General features: G+C 47.7%; 1 protein-coding gene across 3 annotated transcripts; it reads right to left on the reverse strand.

Moving 5' to 3' along the window:
- Window positions 1–598: 598 nt before the first annotated feature.
- On the reverse strand, window positions 599–20,881 carry METTL3 (methyltransferase 3, N6-adenosine-methyltransferase complex catalytic subunit). 3 transcript variants are annotated; one of them, XM_078868733.1, is made up of 13 exons: window positions 20,799–20,881; window positions 14,929–15,035; window positions 14,170–14,411; window positions 13,499–13,676; window positions 12,971–13,173; window positions 12,323–12,475; window positions 7,555–7,875; window positions 7,024–7,211; window positions 5,421–5,459; window positions 4,701–4,809; window positions 3,910–3,975; window positions 2,263–2,375; window positions 599–1,883 (listed from the first exon to the last, which is right to left on the reverse strand). In XM_078868733.1, exons 2-13 carry the CDS (start codon window positions 15,029–15,031, stop codon window positions 1,778–1,780), a joined length of 1,821 nt encoding a protein of 606 aa, XP_078724859.1. In that variant the 5' UTR covers window positions 15,032–15,035; window positions 20,799–20,881; the 3' UTR covers window positions 599–1,777. The 3 variants fall into 3 exon arrangements, with proteins under 3 accessions (XP_078724859.1, XP_078724858.1, XP_078724857.1); XM_078868732.1 differs by having other exon boundaries at window positions 14,170–14,417; window positions 14,929–15,038; window positions 20,799–20,839; XM_078868731.1 differs by having other exon boundaries at window positions 600–1,883; window positions 14,170–14,417.
- Window positions 20,882–21,478: the final 597 nt, after the last annotated feature.

Here is a 21,478-nt window from a genome sequence, read left to right on the forward strand (position 1 = left end):
AAAGCATGTTTTATTTTATTATCAAAGGTATTGTTTTTCCTCGATGGACTGACCCCAATCTACCTCCTTCCTCTCATCCCACGCACATGAGCAGCAATTACTGCGGTCTAATCACCCAGTTAACCTTCGCTCAGTGGGCGGCCACTCGTCATCCTCTGTGCCCAGCCTGAAACTCCCTTGCCCCAGACATCTGTGCTGTAGACTCCTTTCCTGTCAAAGTTTCGGCTCGAGACCAGTTTCATCTGCCTATGACGCGGTAGCATTTAGACGCTTTATAAATCATAATCATTGCATTTCTGAATTGATGACAACGCTCAAACAATTGTCCGACAGCCCTCTATTCACAGCCTTGGTACACATGAAAGAACAGTTTGTTTAGTGGTGTCTTTCTATAACATCACCTTATCAACAGTGGCAGGTCTGTGGTTCCTGTTAGCAGGAAACCTCACATAACCCTGGCATGAGGCTTTGACTAAGACCACTGTATCATGCCTCCTTCCTTACACTTCACAACGGAATGCAAAGTGGGGTTTACATTTCACGAGACGAAGGGTTTAAAAAAAAACATAACTTTATTTTTTTTAAACGTAAACAACACGTACAATTCCCACCTCATAACAGCATCTGCATGCCTAAAGTGTTTTATGAGTCGCAACAGACACTGACCTTTGACAGGTGTTTGAACTCACAGTTCTTTTCCTTACTGGGGGGGGGGCAGAGAACTTTCAAATCACTTTGGTGGGCAATCACACATTCACACGCCAACTGATGTCACTGCACGAGGTCCTTGCAGTGACAGAAGTGACCTTGCATGCTAAAATTAGAAACCACCCACAAGGTTGAAAATATTCCCATCCAGTACCCGATTAAAACGGCCAAAGATGCTTGCGGTGAGCTCTTCCGAAGTGATAGGACTCGCGTGGCCACAGGGCTGTCCAAAATTAAGTCGCGGGCTGTATCTGGTCCAGACTTTTCTTGCCAGTGGCAGATTTTTGTATGAAAAGCAGTCGGTCATACAACACATTATGGTTTAGTCAACGTGTTATTTCATGAATCACGTTAAAACGCTACCGAGATAATCTCCTCTGAAAAGGAAACCTAAGTAATTGTTTTTACTTAAGGATGTTTTGTAATTCAATCTATTATTTAGAAAAGTCTCAAGACTTTTTCAGAAGGATCCTAGATTGGAATGTTTGTCCAATTCCATAACTGTTTTTTTCTCTTACACAATGGATGGAATCAGTGTCTGGAGAAAGCCTACACGTGAAAGCACTCGAAAATCTGCAGGTTGGCACCGTTTTGTGTACTGCAAACTGTTGGCTAGCAGCCCAATGAGATTTTCACCTGTTGATCTCTGTGATCCCTCAACCCCATTACCACAATGGATAAGTGTGCACTGGCATGCCGCCCACACACTCCACAGCCATCCACGGTACACCACTAACAAATCCCAGAACTCAACAGGAAGTCTCTTCACATTTTAAGCATATTCTTTATATAAAAACATTGTTTCAGGGTAAAGAGATTCATTGTGAGGTCAGGGGTCAGAAACAGGGCTTAATTTCGCACTGAATATTCTCTGGGTCGCTGGTTGACTAAGGCCATAATGAGCGGAGATACACTGAATGTCGTGTGACGGGTGCTTTCATATTTTCTGTGTCACCAACTCAGACAAAACCGACTAAAATTAAGCCCTGGGCATGACCTCCAACCTCCGCCCTATGCCCTCTGTCCTCACGCACGCCATGCTTGTTTCCCAGAACTCATCTCGCTGGCGTTAATTGGCTTTAGTGATGATGCCGTCAGGGTAACGCTTCTTGAAGCGAGCCACCACCTCGGGGTCCAGCAGGTGGATTCCGTCCAGCTGGTTACCCAGCGTAACCCTGGCAACAAAGAAATGGACCATGAAGCAGCTTAAACTGATCAGGAAAAAAGAAGTGCAGAACAGAACATTCCACAGCAGAAAGAGCAGGAAATGAGCTTCAGCGGTCACAAAGACTGATCATGATAAAAAGCAGGAGAGGAGGGGAAAGTAGGATTAGTTCCGTGGTGATAAACAATGGTGGTATAAACAAGAAAGCATCTGGCTGGACTCCTGAAACAGAATTAATGCAACAATACTGTCGTCTATAACACACAGCAAATTGAGCTGCCCACTTTTGGCCTGCAATGACTGCTGGGGAGACAAGGGATGAACAGACTTTAGTGCTGCCAATGTCTGCTTTAGCTCACGGACTTTTCTCTTTGTGTGTGAGCTCCTACCAGTTGGGCTGGATGTTGTGAGGTCTCCCGAACAGCTCGATCTTGCGAGTTCCGGGGGAGAGGCGTTCGATGATTCCGTAAATCTCGTCAGGCTTATGACTCGTGGAGCGAACCTGTACCATGCGTGGGTGCACAACGGCACCAGTCAAACAATGATATAATCTACATTCTCGCCGACTCAAATAGCAACACAGTTTTAATTTATAAGTATAAAAATAACATTTTAAAAAGTTGTGTATTTAGATGCAGTATACATTCTAAAGTGTATATGATAATGTGCTAGCCAGAAAAAAAATAGTTTTAAAGATCCCTCTAGTGATGAATCATTCATTTTTGGGTCAGGTGGCGCAAGTACAATGTGTGCCATACAGCCTCCTCCCCCTGACAAAGTCCAATAAAGTTATTATGTCAACGTGGTCATTTTTATTGCTTAAGCAAAGTGGTATGTTGACCCAAAACTTTCTAACAGAGGATGGTAATGGACCGCAACCAAAGGATGAAGTTACGGAGATGAGTAGTCAAATGGGCATAAACGTGTTTTAATGTTAAAGAGCAATCCATATTTGACAATAACGATACGGTGCGACGTTTCGCTGGTAATCATAGCCATCATCATCAGGCGATTGCCAGAGTTCATCTCCTGCATTGAAAATGTTCTGCGATCCTCGGGCCTTCGCAGTCGGGGGGTACTGATTGCTGTGTCATCGGAATTGAGTAATTTGCAGGTAAATTTCAAATTTTGCAAATTTGGACCACCGTGCCAGGACACAATGGTCTACTCTCGCAAACGAAGTCACGGCATGTTTAATGTCCACTGTGGGCAGATGGCGCGTCAAAGTATTATTACGGTTATTACACCCGCAGTAAGAACCAGGGCAACCACTGGTTCGAACTATGAACCTCTGCAACAAGTGGAGAACGCGCAACCGCTGGGCAATGTCATTATCTCTTAATTATCCTCAAGAGCACGTAATGTTTGACGAGTCCTGTGTAAGTTATGAGCGTATATTAAGTTGTGTTTAGTTATGTCTTGTTAATGTTACAAGTGTGATTAGTGAGGTGTGCAATTAAGTAGTGTGTTATTTAAATTATATTGGGGTAAGTAGTTAGTCCTATGTTATCTTGATTAAAGTAACATCATTTGAAGGAGGTTACGATGCGATTACGAATAATAATTTGTTCCTAAGCCGCACTCAGCCTATAGCTGCAGGCTCGGTTGAAAGAATAACAAATCGCCTATGTAGCACTGCATCGATTGTTGGGGTAAGTGCTTTTAGTGAGCACCTATTTTAAGGCTGACACAGCTCACAAGGAGGTGGTATGGCCTGAAACATGTCCGACCACTGTTGTCTCCCCTCTGGTGAACTTTACACACTGCACCAGGTACTCAATTAAGGCCGAGTCGACGTAGGGAGAAGTTTTGAAACCACTTTCCACTGATGTTAGTTGTGGCTGGGAATTGGACTGAAATGAACGAGTTTGTAGTGCAGTGAGATTACCATTATGCGACCACTAGCCACGCTATTACACATAGGACCTCACACATGAATACATTTTGCATAGTAATTGGAGGTGCGGAATAGTGTGCCATGAGCTGCTGTTACACTCACATTTGCACACACACAAACAAGCATGCAACACACTTGCCTCTGCGACCAGAACATCACAATCCAGCCCCCGGTTAAAGCCCTCCGTGTTCCCCTTCATACCAACCTGCGCACAGTGACATACATGCAATCAACATCAATGTCCCTTACATAACCAGGCGAGCGCTCACACATGCAGAGTGATTTCGGGTCATTTACACACTACTCCGTGCTGCAGCATGCAGTAGCATGGTGCGCGAGACACGTTTTCACCAGAAGTCTAAACTACAAATGCAGACAGATGCAGCCGGTAACACGTTGCCCTCTGCCCATACTTTATGTGGAACTGAGAACACTGAACTTGATGCTGTGCCCTAGCTTGGTTTCGTGTACATAGGCTAGAAGAATACCAAATTGTGCCCATAATACATGTACGTGTTTGCATGCATGTGAGACAGCGTGCATTTCCCATTGTTTGTGCGTGGATGTATGTGGTTGTACGAGCGGGTGTGCATAAGCAAGTGTGCACGTGTGTGTGTGTGTTTGCACGTGTGTTCATGTGGAAGAGAGTGTAACCACGTATGTATGCATGCGTACATGCATGTGCATGCGTTTGTACATATATACAAGTTGCACGGGTGGCGCAGATGCCAGTCAACAGTCAGTTAACCCAACACACCTAGGTTTGTTGCACGGTCTCCTGCCAGTTAGCCTTTGAAATTTCAATTGACCCTACGTGCAATTATCCTGGCACAAGCGATACGGTGGCAATTTGCCACCAAGTAATGTACAACAACAACAGCTGTTGTTGTTTTACGTATGCGTAAATGTATGCCGGTTGGACGCTGGTACCAGGCAATGCTCCTTGCCGTGGTTGAGCCAGTGGCCCGTCCGCCCTGTACGGATGATCCGCTGCAGTTGATTTGTCTTAACCCAGATGAGCTCATCCACTCGCTCATAGCTGCATACATACACACACGACAATAATTATCATCAGACAGTAAACATTTTGCAACTACAGTCCCCGCAGATGTAGAGAAAGAAATCGACTCTCTGGAATTTTTGTCTTTACATGTTTATCCAACAATTGACCACATTTGTCAATAACACTGCCATAAAATAACTATATAATAGGTGACATTTCGAGCAATGTCCCTTTTTCATAGGATATAAATGAAGGGCCATTGGGTTGCGCTGACCTGTGAACACAGCTTTCCAATTCCTGCTTCTTTCCTGTTGCGATTATGAAACATGAACGCACATGGCGTCTTTAGTTCTAGGGTAAGGTTAGGTGTAAGGTTAGGCATTAGGGTTTAGAAACAGGAGTTAAGGTTACGGTTTTGAGATTAGGGTTATAAGATTAGGGCCCAGGACAGTATCACCCGCATTTGTGTGACAGTAGTCTAAGCCGCAAGTGTTTTGTGCTGTGGTTACTGCTTCTTAGCCACAAGCTGTGTAGGCATGAGTGTTCTCATGAAGCTGTATGATGTACGATAACAAATACGATATGATGCGGCCTGAGGTTTTGTGGTTGTGATGTGGGCTCCTTGGAAGACCTTGGGAACGACTTACCCCCAGAGCTTCAGGCACTCCCTGCCCAACTCCATGGCTCTGCGGCACAACCACACACGCACGGGCACGCAGAAATGCAAATAGGCACGGAAATGCGCCCGCGCGTACACACACAGCCATACGCACGGCATACTGTACATGTGCAGCCCTTTTGCCAATCGACTGCCGGAGGAGGCACCCTCCCACGTTGTGCAGGTCGTAGTTTATTTGAACAAACTTCACCACGCTTAAGTATTGTTAAATAGGTGGCGAATATAGATGTGGACGCATAGAAGTAAAGATTTTAAAAAAATGGTAGAGTACAATAAAGTATTGTGCTGCACTGCCCTCTACTGCCCATAACGTAGCCCTGCTTGCCTATTACAATCATGGTGGTTGCCCATCCAACTATCTTCAAAGATCTATTATTTATACTATTAATTATATTGGATTTGAATATTCAGATTCCAAAGAACACAGGATGAGATGTTACTATCCTTTGTACAAGCACTTCCAAGAGTTCATGAACAGTGAGCCTGGTGAAATTTGGGGAGCGCATCGTCAGTAGTGAACCTTTGGATCCTAGGGTGTTTCGGCCTTTCATACTATACACCCTCCCCAAAGGCGGCCAGCGACAGGGTGATCAATCCTACGCTCGCGTCCCATTCCCAATTAGTCATAGGAGTTGCCTTGTTGTTGATAGCCAACATCCCATGGGACTATGCATGGCAGGGGTGTCCTCCTCCCCGAGTCAAGCATTGTTGACTGCATACCTCCTGGCCCTCTCACTTTGGGGCCCAGCTGGGGTCTTTCCTCTTCATCCAGAGCCACTGACTGCTGCCTTCTGCCGCCTCCGATACAGCTCTGATTGCCGAACGCTGGCTCTGGCCCTTAATTCCCAGGTCTCTAAGCAGTCTGGTTGTAGATGTTGCCACAAAACCTCTGCAGCCCACCTCCACTGGTCGGACTTCTGTGTTCCAGCCATGATGCCGTGCTTCGGCAGCTAGATCGGAATAGCGCAGATGTTTTCGCTCATAAGCCTCATCTACTGAGTCCTTCCAGGGTACTGTGAGCTCAATGATGAAGACCTTCTTGAGCGAACTGGCCCAGAGCACCATGTCAGGTCTTAGGGTGGTGGTTGCGATCTAATGTAGTTGTGGAGAATATAAATAACAAAATAAGCGGGAAATGTCTCCAACACATATTCGTCTACAAAACATTTTTTTTAAATGACGAGGATTTTTTGTTACAAAATGCACTTTCCACACAGACATTGATTCAAGACAGGCAAACTTTGAACCAGTTTCGACAAAGTGTCTCATCAGCAAAGTCGGAGTCAACAATCCAGTCAGCAAGCAAGCATGACTGCTGATGACACGTTCTATGTCAAAACTGGTCAAGAGTTTGTCTCGAATCAATGCTGCTTAACTGTGCACTCCCAGAAGGCCATGCGGCTGATAGGTTGGGTAAAAAATAAGTATCACGAGTGTACAATCTCCTTTAATTGATTAATCGCTTGCATCTTTTCTTGGCATGGTGTTGTGCAGTATCCATCACCATCTATCGCTGCCGTGCCAAACACAGCGATGGACAGTGATGGCCACACTCGCTGTGCGGCCATTACCTGCCCGTCACCCACAGGAAGATGTAGCCATCGTCCTGCAGCACGGGGATGTTGAGCCGGCGCATCTCGTCGTCCGTGAGTGTGCCGTACGGCAGCTCCATATGGATGTCCCAAGGGGGGTCTGCCATCACTACCGAGAACTTACCCAGAATGCTCATGTCCAGGAAGCGTATGTCGCAGTTTATCCACTGCGCAAACACATGTGCACGCACACCAAAGACAGAGTACGTGCCGGATATAGCCTTGTAGACTATAGTGGCAAGGGCATAGCAAGTGCACATTGAAACCCATACATGTACACTCAAGCATGCAAATACAAGCTCCTCCATTAAGCCTACATAGACTGTTGTGGTAAGTGCTGGTAGTTAGCAAGAAAACAGTAAAATAATACATGTTCTCTCATGCACATGAAGATCCCCCAAACAGCCTCAATAGACTGTGGGCACAAGTGTTGTTAGCAAAACAAACAGGAAAACGCGACATGTACTATCGTGCAGTGATGTTAGCATGCAACGTCCATGCAATGCTCACCTGCGAGGGAAACAGTTTCCCCGCGGTGGTGTCATCGCGCGGCCTGTTCACCGCCACCGCCGCCGCCGCCTCCTCCATGCGGCCCCTCCGGCCTGGCCCCCCCATGCCACCACCGGCGGCCAAGCCACCGCCATCGATCTCGTAGTGCACGTACTTGCAGGTGTCCATGTGGAAGCACGTATTAAGGAAGGAGCAGTCGCCCAGCGACTCGTCCGTGTGCTTGTGGATGATGCGGCGGAAGTGCAGCTTGGGGCACGGGCGTGAGGAGCCGCACGCACCCATGCACTCCTGCTTGGTGCCATGCTCACAGAATTCCCGAACCTGCAGCACCGTGGCGGCATGTACGAACAGAGACAAAGATCACCCATGTAGCCTCTACCAGACGGTTGGGGCAAGTGTTATTCGCAGGCACCAATGACGGACAGCAGGGTGCGCAGGGGGTGGCATGGCCAGCACCATGTCCAGTTGTCTGTCTCCCCAGTGCTAATGGTGTTTAAACACTGCTCCAGCTCCTCATTTAAGGGCGAGTCAATTGATTTAGATATAACTGGCCACTGAAGGGGACTGTGGCCTGGAATAAAACGCAGGTTGTCGGGTTCCTAGAGAGGTACTCGAACCACAACAGTTTGGAAAGAGCTTAAAACCCCAACCTGCTGATCAATGAGGTTGACAACTGGCACAGTTGGAGAAATATCATGCCCAGAGCTGTCAACATGATGCCTTAACAACGACATATTAAAGACAGGCCATGAAGATGAATGTAAAATGGATGAAGCCTGAAGGCATAGGGCAATGAGCATGTGGCTCAGGGAAGAGTACGGGAGTGTGCGTGTGTGCCTGTGCGCGTGTGCCTGTGCGCGTGTGCCTGTGCGCGTGTGCCTGTGCGCGTGTGCCTGTGCGCGTGTGCCTGTGCTCGTGTGCCTGTGCGCGTGTGCCTGTGCGCATACCTGTGATGGTGTGCCTGTGCGCGTGTGCCTGTGCGCGTGTGCCTGTGTGCCTGTGCGTGTGTGCCTGTGCGCGTGTGCCTGTGCGTGTGTGTCTGTGCACGTACCTGTGATGGTGTGCCTGTGCGCGTGTGCGTGTGTGCCTCCTACCTCCTCGCGGTGCCGGACGGGCAACACTGTCGTGGGCAGTGCTGTGGGGGGAGGGCCAATGCCCATTGGCCTCTCCCCTCATGGCGTCTGTGACCACCACAGTGGCTAAACGGGGGCTCTGGACGGGTGCGAGGGGCTGGTAACCCCTCCACCTTTAATTAACCACCACTAAACTACGAATTAAACATAAACCTGTAATTAATAAGCTTGTGCCGGAGGCCCCGGGGGGTCAGGCTTTTATGACGTCTCCTGGCCAAACCCCATTTGGCGGAGCCAGGAGATTGAATTTTCACCCTCGGGGCTCCTCCAGAAACAACGAAAAACCATTGCGGATGGCCACGTGGAATGTTCGAACGCTCACTGCGGAGGAGAGGCTGCCACTCCTCTGTCGGGAGCTGGACCGGTACCGCCTGGATCTCTGTGGCATTCAGGAGGTCCGGTGGACCGGTTCTGGCTCCTGCCACCATGAGGGGTGGACAGTCCTCTACTCGGGGCAGGAGACTGCCAAACAACAGGGTGTGGCTCTTCTTCTGAACAAAAGAATGAAGGGGGCGTGGGAGCGTGGCGGTGAGGTGTGGGAAGCTGTAAGCCCCAGGATACTTTGGGCTCGCCTTCCCATCAACCAGAGGCGAGGAGTGGTGGTCGTGGTTACTTATGCCCCCACCGAAGACGAACATCCGTGGAGGGATGCAGGCAAAGCCGATGAGTCAGACGCTTTCTATGACCTCCTGTCACAGGTGCTGGCTAAAGTGGCCACTCGGGACAGAGTCATCTTGTTGGGTGACTTCAATGCCCGAGTTGGTCATGATGCTGGCACCTGGTCTGGAGTGATTGGAAGGCATGGGCCAGATCAGCTCAATAATAACGGTAGGAGGCTGCTAGATTTTTGTGCAGCCCATGGGCTTGTAATTACCAACACGCTCTTCCGGCATCAACGCATCCACACAACATCATGGATACATGCCGGGTCCAAGCAAGAACATCTGCTGGACTACATAGTGACGGACCAGCGGATGCGAGCCCATGTCCTTGACACCAGGACCTACCGTGGAGCTGATCTGACCTCTGACCATCGACTAGTCATCTGTAAGATGCGCCTGCCATTCTTCCACTCCGGTGGTGGGTGTACACCCAGGACCCCATTCCAACCAAAAGTGGCCTGGTCTCAGCTAGCTGATGAAAGTTGCAAGCGAGAATTTCATCATTGCTTGCAGCTGGGGTTGGCATCGTCCCCCACTCCACCTGATGTCGAGGGTAAATGGGCGAGGTTTAAGACTGTGACTCATGCAGCTGCAATGGCTGCTTTGGGTACGCGGTCCAGACCTCCCCAGAAACCCTGGCTGACGGAGGAGGTGTTCAGGTTAATTGAGAAAAAGCGACAGGCCCACTCTCATCGCCTACAGCATCCCACATCAGAGAATGAGGAGGTTTACCGCAGCCTTCGCTCGGAGGTTCGGAGAGCCGTAAGGCGCTGTAAGGATGGGTGGTGGTCGCGGGTTGCTGAGGAGATGGAGTCTGCCTCAGTGGCCCGCGATCACAAATCACTATTTAACTCCATCAAAAAAGTAACCTGCAGCGCCACACCTATTACCATCATTAGAGGAAAAAACGGTGATCCAATCTCCGACCCCCAGGAACAGGTTTGCAGATTTGCTGAGCATTTCTGTGAGGTCCTGGGGGAGGGAAAATCTCTCAGCCAGGAAAACATCATGGCACAAAGTGGGGATAACCCTGCTGAGGCTGCGGTGCCTCAAATATTGGAAGAGGTCACCCCCTGTGAGTGGCTGGCTGAGGTACCAGCTGTTGAGGAAGTACTGAGGGCGATCCGGAGTCTGAGACCAGGGAAGGCACCGGGCAGAGATGATCTCCCAAGCGAAATGCTGAGGGAGGGTGGCGTTTGTGCACAGACTGCCCTATATGACATCATAACAACAGTCTGGACCACTGGACGGGTTCCACAGGACTGGAAGGATGCCCTGGTGGTCCCCCTCTTTAAGAAGGGGGACCGTACCGACTGTAACAACTACAGGGGCATCTCACTCCTCAGTGTGCCGGGTAAGGTCCTGGCAAGGATTATTCAACATCGCCTTGCTAGGCACGCTGAGGAGAGGCTTGCGGAGCCCCAATGCGGTTTCAGGAAAGGGCGGTCCTGCACAGATGCCATATTTTCTGTCCGTCTGCTACAGCAGAGGTGTAGGGAATTCCAAAAAGACCTACATCTCTGCTTTATTGACCTGGTCAAGGCCTATGATACCATCAGTAGGACTGGGCTCTGGGTTGTTCTTCGTGCTTTCGGAGTCCCTGACCCTCTGCTCACGATCATTAAGGACCTTCATGATGGTGAGCGGGCCCGGGTAAAACAACGTGGCCGGGAGTCGGAGCCGTTCCCTGTACACCTTGGGGTGCGACAGGGATGTCCTCTGGCTCCCACATTATTTAACATCTATTTCGACTGCGTAGTTCGTGAAGCCTTCAATAGCTGTACCGGGGGAATTACCATTTGGTACAGATATAATGGGAGGCTGATCGACGCCCGGGTGCGATCAAGGGATGGCTCCCTATTGGTCAACCACGTTATGTATGCCGATGATTTGGTAATAGCTGCTCATTCAGAAGAGGAGTTGGAGACGCTGCTGCTGAGACTGGAGCGTGCCACTAAGAGGTGGGGCCTTACCATCAGCCCCACCAAAACTAAGCACCTGCCTGGGTATTTTGTACCATCGGGCACTCCACCCCCACAACTCCCAATCGGTGATGGGGCAGTTGTGGAGAGAGTGGAGAGTTTCCCATACCTGGGCAGTGTGCTTATGACCGGCTCCAGTTTATCAGCAGAGGTCTCACTCCGAATCAGTCGAGCGGCAATATCTTTTCATCGGTTGCGTAACGCTGTGTGGAAGCTACCTGGTCTGTCGCTCCGCACGAAGCTTCAGGTCTTCTCGGCCACGGTCATTCCCTCCCTTCTCTACGCTTGCGAAACGTGGACCCCCCTAGTGGAGCATCTTCGCCGGTTGGAAACATTTAGGCTGGCCTGCCTACGATCCATCCTGGGTTTAACCAGGCTGGATTGTGTGAGGAGCTCACAAGTCCTTGAAAGATCTGGGCAAAGTCCCATCAGTGAGCTCCTCCGGCAGGCAAGGCTGCGTTGGCTGGGTCATGTAGCCCGCATGCCCAGCCACCGCATGCCTAAACAGCTTTTGTTCGGCCGGATCGAGGGGGCTAAACGGGCGCGGCACGGGCTAGAGAAGAGATGGAGTGATGTGCTACAGGAGGACGTGGAGCTGAGTGGACTTGCCGATGACTGGTACCAGCGGTGTCAAGATTGGCCTCAGTGGAGGAGGCTCGTGAAGGACGCTACTGGGCAGTTGGAGGCAGTCGCCCTCCAACAACAACGGAGGGCGGAGGAGCGACGCTCACAACAACGAGCGGAGCGCCGGGTGGCTAAAGCACAGCAAGTTGGCACAGTAGGGGGCACAGGTGGTGGATCAGCCAGTCATCTCGGTCATCTCGGTCAGTCGACCCGTGGCACCTGGGTCTGCCCCGTGACCTCCTGCCAGCGGGCGTTCGACACTTCACGTGGCCTGGCACAAGCGTCGTGGTGACGTCACCGCCACTTAGTGGCGAATGGCGGTTGTTGTTGTGCGCATGTGCCTGTGCGCGTGCGCGTGTGCGCGTACCTGTGCTCCCCCTCGTGAGCGGAACTTCTCGAGAATCGACTGTTCCTTGGCCGTGCTTGCCGTGAGCAGCTGCAGTATCTCGGCCGACACCTTCTTGCTCTCCTGCTCACGCGTCGACTGCTGCGACAGCAGGCTCATGATCTCCTGGTCCAACTGGAGAACCGGCAGTTGCCCACATCACCACAACGCACCCACATCCTCATCTGATCATCATCAGCCACGGTCAACCAAACTGCTAGGTGACGTCATCCCCAACTCGTCGCCATCCTTCACAGTCCCACGATCCAACAACCCACCCAGCACCAGCACATGAGCCCAGCTCATCGCTTAATCTCCGCAGTGGATTTTCGCTTTGTTAATACAATCCACCACAAAACGCCAGATCGCTTCAGACCTCAAGATAAGGAGGATTGATCCTGGAGAGTGCTTGTATTGGCAGCCATAATGAAGGTTGGTATAGGCTGTGGGCAGTTCAGCTCCATCTATTGTTGTACTGTATGTCTATGCTCCCTACCTTCACCAACCAACACTTAACAACATGGTAAATGACAATCAAATAATCTCCATGGACTGAAAAAAAAGGACTGCACATGCACTCGTTATTGTCTTGAGTCAGCGTGAGAATGCAGCCAACGATGACGCTGTCACCTCATTGCTTGTGGATGATGTGGAGGTGGATGAGAGCTGCGTTTTCTTATTCATCTTGTCGGGAGGTGCTCCCTCGCTGGCCTCAGCCTTCCGCTTGTTGGCGCTGGAACTGGGCACCAGTGGAATCGAGCTGCCCCCATCCTGCCCCAGGTCGCCCTTGCCGACCCCACCAGATCCACCTGGGTCCGCTGTCACACCTGGTACTGCACGGCAAGGACGTGACCCTTGGTTATTTGATACTTGTCACAATTCGAGGCGGTGATTCAATTCAAGAATTGATTATTTTTTCCCGCACTGCCGAGATCCTGGGTTTTTTTAATCCAGATTTTAGCCATTCATGATTTAAGCAGGTCTCTTAAATCTAATCAATTGATGGTCTCAGCTGAACAAATAACTGCACAAAAAAGTCATCACGATAGATTTTTCCAAAATGACAGTTCTGAAAAAAGGAAAATCAGTTTTACTGCCAGTTTCGCGCTCTGACCGGCGAGTCACCACAGAACCCAACGATAAACTCCGGTTACTCACCTGACCCAGAAGTGGTGGCTGCCCCCAGCATTGCGGACAGCTTTGAGTGCTCGGCGTCTGTGACGAGCACGCATGGCCCGCCGTCCGGCAGGAAGCCGGCACTCACCGCGATCAGCTCCTGCGCTGCGAACTTGTGCAGCAAGCTCTCGACGGACGCCCGCGTTACGAGGCATTCGGACTGCGCGTGTACACGCACGACATTTGCGCAGACACACACACGCGCGCGCATGCAAGTCAAACAGATTATTGTACATCGCACAAAACGAACACACGGTTCTGCACGAAAAACGGAAGTGTGAAATGTCACGTCGAGCATAATTAAGTCTTGGTGGGGGGGGCCGGGGGGTGAGTGGTGTACATGGTGTTTGATGTCCTCATCTTGGCTGAAAATTATTATGCCACCAAGGTTTGGAAAACCCATTGATCAAGTTGGCCGGTTTTATGTAGGGTACGTCCCTAATAAACAAGTTTATGCCGAAAATGCATTTATATTGGATTATATTTACGAAGGTTCTTGTGACACCCTCCGATACAGATGGACAGAGCTAAGGCATCAATACAATCAACCTTAGCTGGAAAGGGTTAAAAACACTTCTCGAGAGCTCTACACAGCCGTCTTAACATCCCCATCACATGCCACCGTGCACTCAGTGGCCACTGTGCATCATCACCTGTGAGATGGCAGTCTGGATGGCAGCCGAGTCAACGGGCAGTGGCAGGGCGAGGTCGGAGAGGTACGCGAGAAGCCGGCTCTCGAGCCGCGGGTCCACCCTCACCTCCAGCACCGGGGCTGTCACCTCGACCACCCCCACTGCCCCCCGCCGGAGAGAGGGCTCGGGGAGGGAGCTCGACGGCGAGTGGCCTGTAGGGCTCTCGCTGCGTGCCGCAGGCCCAACCACCCCGCCGGTCACCTCTGGGTCTGGCGGCCACCGCAGAGAACCAATTAGGTTTGGAAAATGCTTGCAATATAGGGTATCTTAAAAAGTTTATTCACCTAAAAAATTTTTTTTTTTTATCAAATGGATTAATTGCCTGAATGATCTTTAAAAAAAGAGTTTTTCAGCATTGCTTACTACCCCACACCTGTCAGATTTCTCAATCACACCCCTAAACAAGACGTCACCCCAATAGTCTGATGCCTTCATTGGCTATCAACCCCAGATCAATTCCAAGACTGCTTGCACCATCTGCAAAATCCTCTATGGACCTGCCCCCTGCCAACCTCTCTCCTACCTCTGCAAGGGCGTCTTGCAGTGACAGAAGTGAATGTAATGTGTATAAACATGTGGCTGCCAAAGATAATTGAAAGTCCTTTACAGCTCTCAGTCAGGGAAATATTCCCTATCTATGCTATTGTATTCTGTTTGGGGACCAGAGTAGTCCGATTACGGGAAGAGAGTGGTCCAATATAATCCATTGTGCGGAATCACCAAGGCCAAGCTGAGCTGGGTCCTTCCATCTCCTCTGGAGTCTCTCCCGCAGGCTGCTCAGCTGCTTCTTATGAGCCTGGATGCTGCTCCACGTGTCCGACATGATGCTGCTGACACACACAGGCAGGGATTAAACTCATAAAATATTTCAGACTCTGTCTTCTCGACAGACCTGTTCTTCACCTGAGGACGGCTGCTTGCATTGTGGCCGAAACGTCGTGAGAATTATTTTATTATGTTTTATTATTATTTTATTATTTACATTCTACGTGACTTTACCAAAAGAACCAAGAAGATGAATCCCTGCAGTCACGAAAGCTTTAAATCTAAATTTCATAAAATATTTTACAGAGATGCCTAGCCATCAATCCATCGGAGCCCACCTCCTCTCCAATTAATAGCACAGCAATTATATACCGTAACACCATCACCGTTCGCACCACAACAATTGCCAACATCACCACAGGCATCCCAACAATCACCAGCATCACTATCAATATCACCGTTACCACCATTGTGATCATCACATCACCACCATTATATCAACACCATGATAACCACCACCATGACCACATCATCACCATAATACCATCATCCCCATAGTCACCACCACTACAACCATCACTATCACAGCCGCCAACATCAGCACCACTATGAGCAAAACAAAAATCACCACCAGCACCGTTATTTTTAGCAGCATCATTACCACCACCGTCATTGCCAACGCAAATTTTTACCACCAATATCATCACCGTCAATTTCCATCACCACTATGACCACCATCACCACGAAAAAACTATAATCACCACATCCTTAGTGGTTGGCACTCAGGCGAAAATTTTCGGATCGGGTGAGCCGGTCTCAGACGAAGCATTCTACTAATTTAAAAAGACTCGGCACCATACTCGACCAGTATATGTGGTTTGATCACCACGTGCAAAATATAATCAGGTCCTGCAATTTTCATATCAGGGCTCTACCACACATCCGACCACTATTGAGTCGTGACATAGCCAACACAGTGACGTCTAGCATAGTATCGACAAGGTTCGATTATTGCAACTCACTACTTTACAGGACGTCTGGCAAAAACATTACCAGGGTGCAGAGTGTACAAAATGCTTTGGAACGTGTTGTGACGGGTACTGCAAGATCTGACCATGTCGGTCCGGTGCTTGCGGAGCTGGTTGCCGAACGAATACATTAAAAGGTCGCAATCATACACAAAATGCTTGCCACAAATGAACCACAATACCTTGCTGAGCTCGTCAAAGAGCATAAACCATCACGCTAACTCCGGTCATCCTCGCAGCGGCTTTTGGCTAGCCATCGAGCAAACACTGTCACTGTATCGCGCGCTTTCAGATGCGCTTCTGCGGCCGTCTTTCCGGAACGTTCTTCGTTCCAATATTAGAAATTCACTTGAGCTATGCATTATTATTTGGTTCTTTCGGTTAAGTCACGTCTAAAGATAAAATAATTAATTAATTTAAATAATAGAATACGACGTTTCGATTGCAACACAAGCAATCATCAGGTATAATGAAATAGCGACATAAAATCTAACCAGAAAACTATAGACAGACATATTAGCAGACAGATATTAGCAAGATACATAGCGAGAGCAACACAGGTAACAGAGAGGGATGATCGTCTCTGTGGGGTGGCCTTAAATAGACAGAGGGGGGCGGAGGCAGAGAGAGGGAGGGGCGTTAGAGAAAAAATTAGCATATCAATTGGTGCTCCAAGAACGATTACACGGCAAGCAAGCCTGAAAATCAGGAGAAAGACACACTAAAATTAAATAACCTAGTAAAATATCGAAATGTAATGTAATACAACACAGAGGGTCGGTCAACACACAATTAACGCATAGCCTGGTTGATTACGTATTTCAAAGATTGCTAAGTTAGAATTTGAGTGTGAACATTCTAAAGAGGACACAGGCAGAGAAAACAAGTCGCCAGAGAGAGAGAAAAAAGATAAGCTTAAAACTTCCCCGTAGAAGTGGTTCAATCTTAATTTTAGAACTTTCGTGACTGCAGGAATTATTATTTGGTTCTTTCGGTTAAGTCACGTCTAAAGATAAAATAATTAATTAATTTAAATAATAGAATACGACGTTTCGATTGCAACACAAGCAATCATCAGGTATAATGAAATAGCGACATAAAATCTAACCAGAAAACTATAGACAGACATATTAGCAGACAGATATTAGCAAGATACATAGCGAGAGCAACACAGGTAACAGAGAGGGATGATCGTCTCTGTGGGGTGGCCTTAAATAGACAGAGGGGGGCGGAGGCAGAGAGAGGGAGGGGCGTTAGAGAAAAAATTAGCATATCAATTGGTGCTCCAAGAACGATTACACGGCAAGCAAGCCTGAAAATCAGGAGAAAGACACACTAAAATTAAATAACCTAGTAAAATATCGAAATGTAATGTAATACAACACAGAGGGTCGGTCAACACACAATTAACGCATAGCCTGGTTGATTACGTATTTCAAAGATTGCTAAGTTAGAATTTGAGTGTGAACATTCTAAAGAGGACACAGGCAGAGAAAACAAGTCGCCAGAGAGAGAGAAAAAAGATAAGCTTAAAACTTCCCCGTAGAAGTGGTTCAATCTTAATTTTAGAACTTTCGTGACTGCAGGAATTATTATTTGGTTCTTTCGGTTAAGTCACGTCTAAAGATAAAATAATTAATTAAATTAAATAATAGAATACGACGTTTCGATTGCAACACAAGCAATCATCAGGTATAATGAAATAGCGACATAAAATCTAACCAGAAAACTATAGACAGACATATTAGCAGACAGATATTAGCAAGATACATAGCGAGAGCAACACAGGTAACAGAGAGGGATGATCGTCTCTGTGGGGTGGCCTTAAATAGACAGAGGGGGGCGGAGGCAGAGAGAGGGAGGGGCGTTAGAGAAAAAATTAGCATATCAATTGGTGCTCCAAGAACGATTACACGGCAAGCAAGCCTGAAAATCAGGAGAAAGACACACTAAAATTAAATAACCTAGTAAAATATCGAAATGTAATGTAATACAACACAGAGGGTCGGTCAACACACAATTAACGCATAGCCTGGTTGATTACGTATTTCAAAGATTGCTAAGTTAGAATTTGAGTGTGAACATTCTAAAGAGGACACAGGCAGAGAAAACAAGTCGCCAGAGAGAGAGAAAAAAGATAATCTTAAAACTTCCCCGTAGAAGTGGTTCAATCTTAATTTTAGAACTTTCGTGACTGCAGGAATTATTATTTGGTTCTTTCGGTTAAGTCACGTCTAAAGATAAAATAATAAATTAAATTAAATAATAGAATACGACGTTTCGATTGCAACACAAGCAATCATCATCAGGTATAATGAAATAGCGACATAAAATCTAACCAGAAAACTATAGACAGACATATTAGCAGACAGATATTACCAAGATACATAGCGAGAGCAACACAGGTAACAGAGAGGGGTGATCGTCTCTGTGGGGTGGCCTTAAATAGACAGAGGGGGGGGGGGGGGCGGAGGCAGAGAGAGGGAGGGGGGTTAGATAAAAAAATTAGCATATCAATTGGTGCTCCAAGAACGATTACACGGCAAGCAAGCCTGAAAATCAGGAGAAAGACACACTAAAATTAAATAACCTAGTAAAATATCGAAATGTAATGTAATACAACACAGAGGGTCGGTCAACACACAATTAACGCATAGCCTGGTTGATTACGTATTTCAAAGATTGCTAAGTTAGAATTTGAGTGTGAACATTCTAAAGAGGACACAGGCAGAGAAAACAAGTCGCCAGAGAGAGAGAAAAAAGATAAGCTTAAAACTTTCCCGTAGAAGTGGTTCAATCTTAATTTTAGAACTTTCGTGACTGCAGGAATTATTATTTGGTTCTTTCGGTTAAGTCACGTCTAAAGATAAAATAATAAATTAAATTAAATAATAGAATACGACGTTTCGATTGCAACACAAGCAATCATCATCAGGTATAATAAAATAGCGACATAAAATCTAACCAGAAAACTATAGACAGACATATTAGCAGACAGATATTACCAAGATACATAGCGAGAGCAACACAGGTAACAGAGAGGGGTGATCGTCTCTGTGGGGTGGCGACTTGTTTTCTCTGCCTGTGTCCTCTTTAGAATGTTCACACTCAAATTCTAACTTAGCAATCTTTGAAATACGTAATCAACCAGGCTATGCGTTAATTGTGTGTTGACCAACCCTCTGTGTTGTATTACATTATATTTCGATATTTTACTAGGTTATTTAATTTTAGTGTGTCTTTCTCCTGATTTTCAGGCTTGCTTGCCGTGTAACCGTTCTTGGAGCACCAATTGATATGGTAATTTTTTCTCTAACCCCCCCCCTCTGTCTATTTAAGGCCACCCCACAGAGACGATCACCCCTCTCTGTTACCTGTGTTGCTCTCGCTATGTATCTTGGTAATATCTGTCTGCTAATGTCTGTCTATAGTTTTCTGGTTAGATTTTATGTCGCTATTTAATTATACCTGATGATGATTGCTTGTGTTGCAATCGAAACGTCGTATTCTATTATTTAATTTAATTTATTATTTTATCTTTAGACGTGACTTAACCGAAAGAACCAAATAATAATTCCTGCAGTCACTAAAGTTCTAAAATTAAGATTGAGCTATGCACTTTGAAATTTGGATTGCAAACGATTTTCTTTATAACAAAAAATTGTATTCTTTCGGTAAAGTCACGTAGATAGGTTCAAATAAAATAACAAAAAACGACGACGTTTTGATCGCAACACACGCGTTCGTCATCAGGAAGAGGGGGTTAGCTTCTAAAAGCAAACCGTTTATAAAGGTTTAAAATGGGCGTAGCCAATGTTAATGTCAGTGGTGGGCAGCGATCGCGACGCTGGTGGGTTTTCCACCAATCAAAGGGCTGTCAAGTAGTTTGTTGTCATTCCCCCGCACCTCCGATTCGTGCGGTAGGCTACGTACGGTGTGTGAAAGTTCAACGTAGATTATTACCCACCACTATCGCCACCGTCATTATGATCAACAATTGCTATCACCATCATTACCTTCACTACTGCAACCATCACCGTTATAATCAACACATCTCCGCCACCATCATGACCAACAATTGATATTAGCACCACTACGTTTGCCATAACTTCCACAACCACATTCCCACCGCTATCACCATCATCGTGATCATCAATTGCCATCACCATCGCCACTATTATTATTATCATCACCACCACCGCCGCTGTTAAGACCACGAATCGCCACCACCACAACCAAATTCCCACGGCTACCACCATCATCATGGCCATCAATTCCCATCATCATAACCATCAATTGCCATCACCATCGCTATCACCATCACCATCACCACCACCACCGCTGTTTAGACCACCTATTGCCACCACAATCACATTCCCACCGCCACCACCATCACTATGACCACCAATTTTCATCACCATCGTCGTCGCCGATTTAAGACCACCAATTGCCACCGCTACCACCACCGTCTCCACCACCGCCACCACCACCACCGTCTCCACCACAACCACCACCGCAGTTTAGACCACCAATTGCCACCACAATCACATTCCCACCGCTACCACCATCACTATGACCACCGCCGTCTCCACCACCGCCGTCTCCACCACCACCTCCACCACCACCGCCGTCTCCACTGCCGTCACCACCACCACCGTCACCACCACCACCACCACCGTCACCACCACCACCACCGCCGTCTCCACCACCACCGCCGTCTCCACCACCACCGCCGTCTCCACCACCACCACCGCCGCCACCACCTCCACCACCACCACCTCCACCACCGTCGCCTACCAAGTCTCCGCGTCTCCCAGCGCGCGTGCCCCTCTCCGTGTTTACCACTCTCTACTGTACCGGCGCGCGCGCACTGTACGTCGCGTTTCCGGCGGAAAAATTGCGCGCATGCGCCGGAAATGAAAATTGAATTTCTTTGTTCCGACCGCGTTGCAGATTACAAACTACATTCTAACAACACTAAGATATGTTAGAATAACTGACAGTGCCCATCGCAATTTGCAGTAGAACAAAAAAACTCGAGAAAAAAAATGTTGACATATATCGATTCACGCCTTCGCAGCCTATTTCGATTTCCATTCATGATTCTGTAATCGATGGTTGTACTATTGTTCCTTAAGTGGAATCGATAGCTGCTCAGAGTACAGCAATGTCATTGTTAACGATCACTCGATGGTTCGATAATCGATCTGGAATCGGAATCTACGTTCATATAAAATTCGATTCCTCTTGCCTTGACATTCGGCGAAATAGTTAATGTACGATTCAGTGGAATTGATAGTCTGCCCCTATAGACTCGTATTAATCGTATGTAAATATATATTTTGCATTTCTAATTACTGTATGTATCGGTGAATCGAATGCAATAAAATCTAAATGAGTCAATGCAATTTTTTTCATGAGACCAGCGAAATCCATTGTTTGTGCTCTACTTACGATGCTCCCTTCCATGAACCCGG

This window comes from Lampetra fluviatilis, chromosome 26, assembly GCF_964198595.1.
Source record: "Lampetra fluviatilis chromosome 26, kcLamFluv1.1, whole genome shotgun sequence".
Classification (NCBI taxonomy): domain Eukaryota; kingdom Metazoa; phylum Chordata; class Hyperoartia; order Petromyzontiformes; family Petromyzontidae; genus Lampetra; species Lampetra fluviatilis.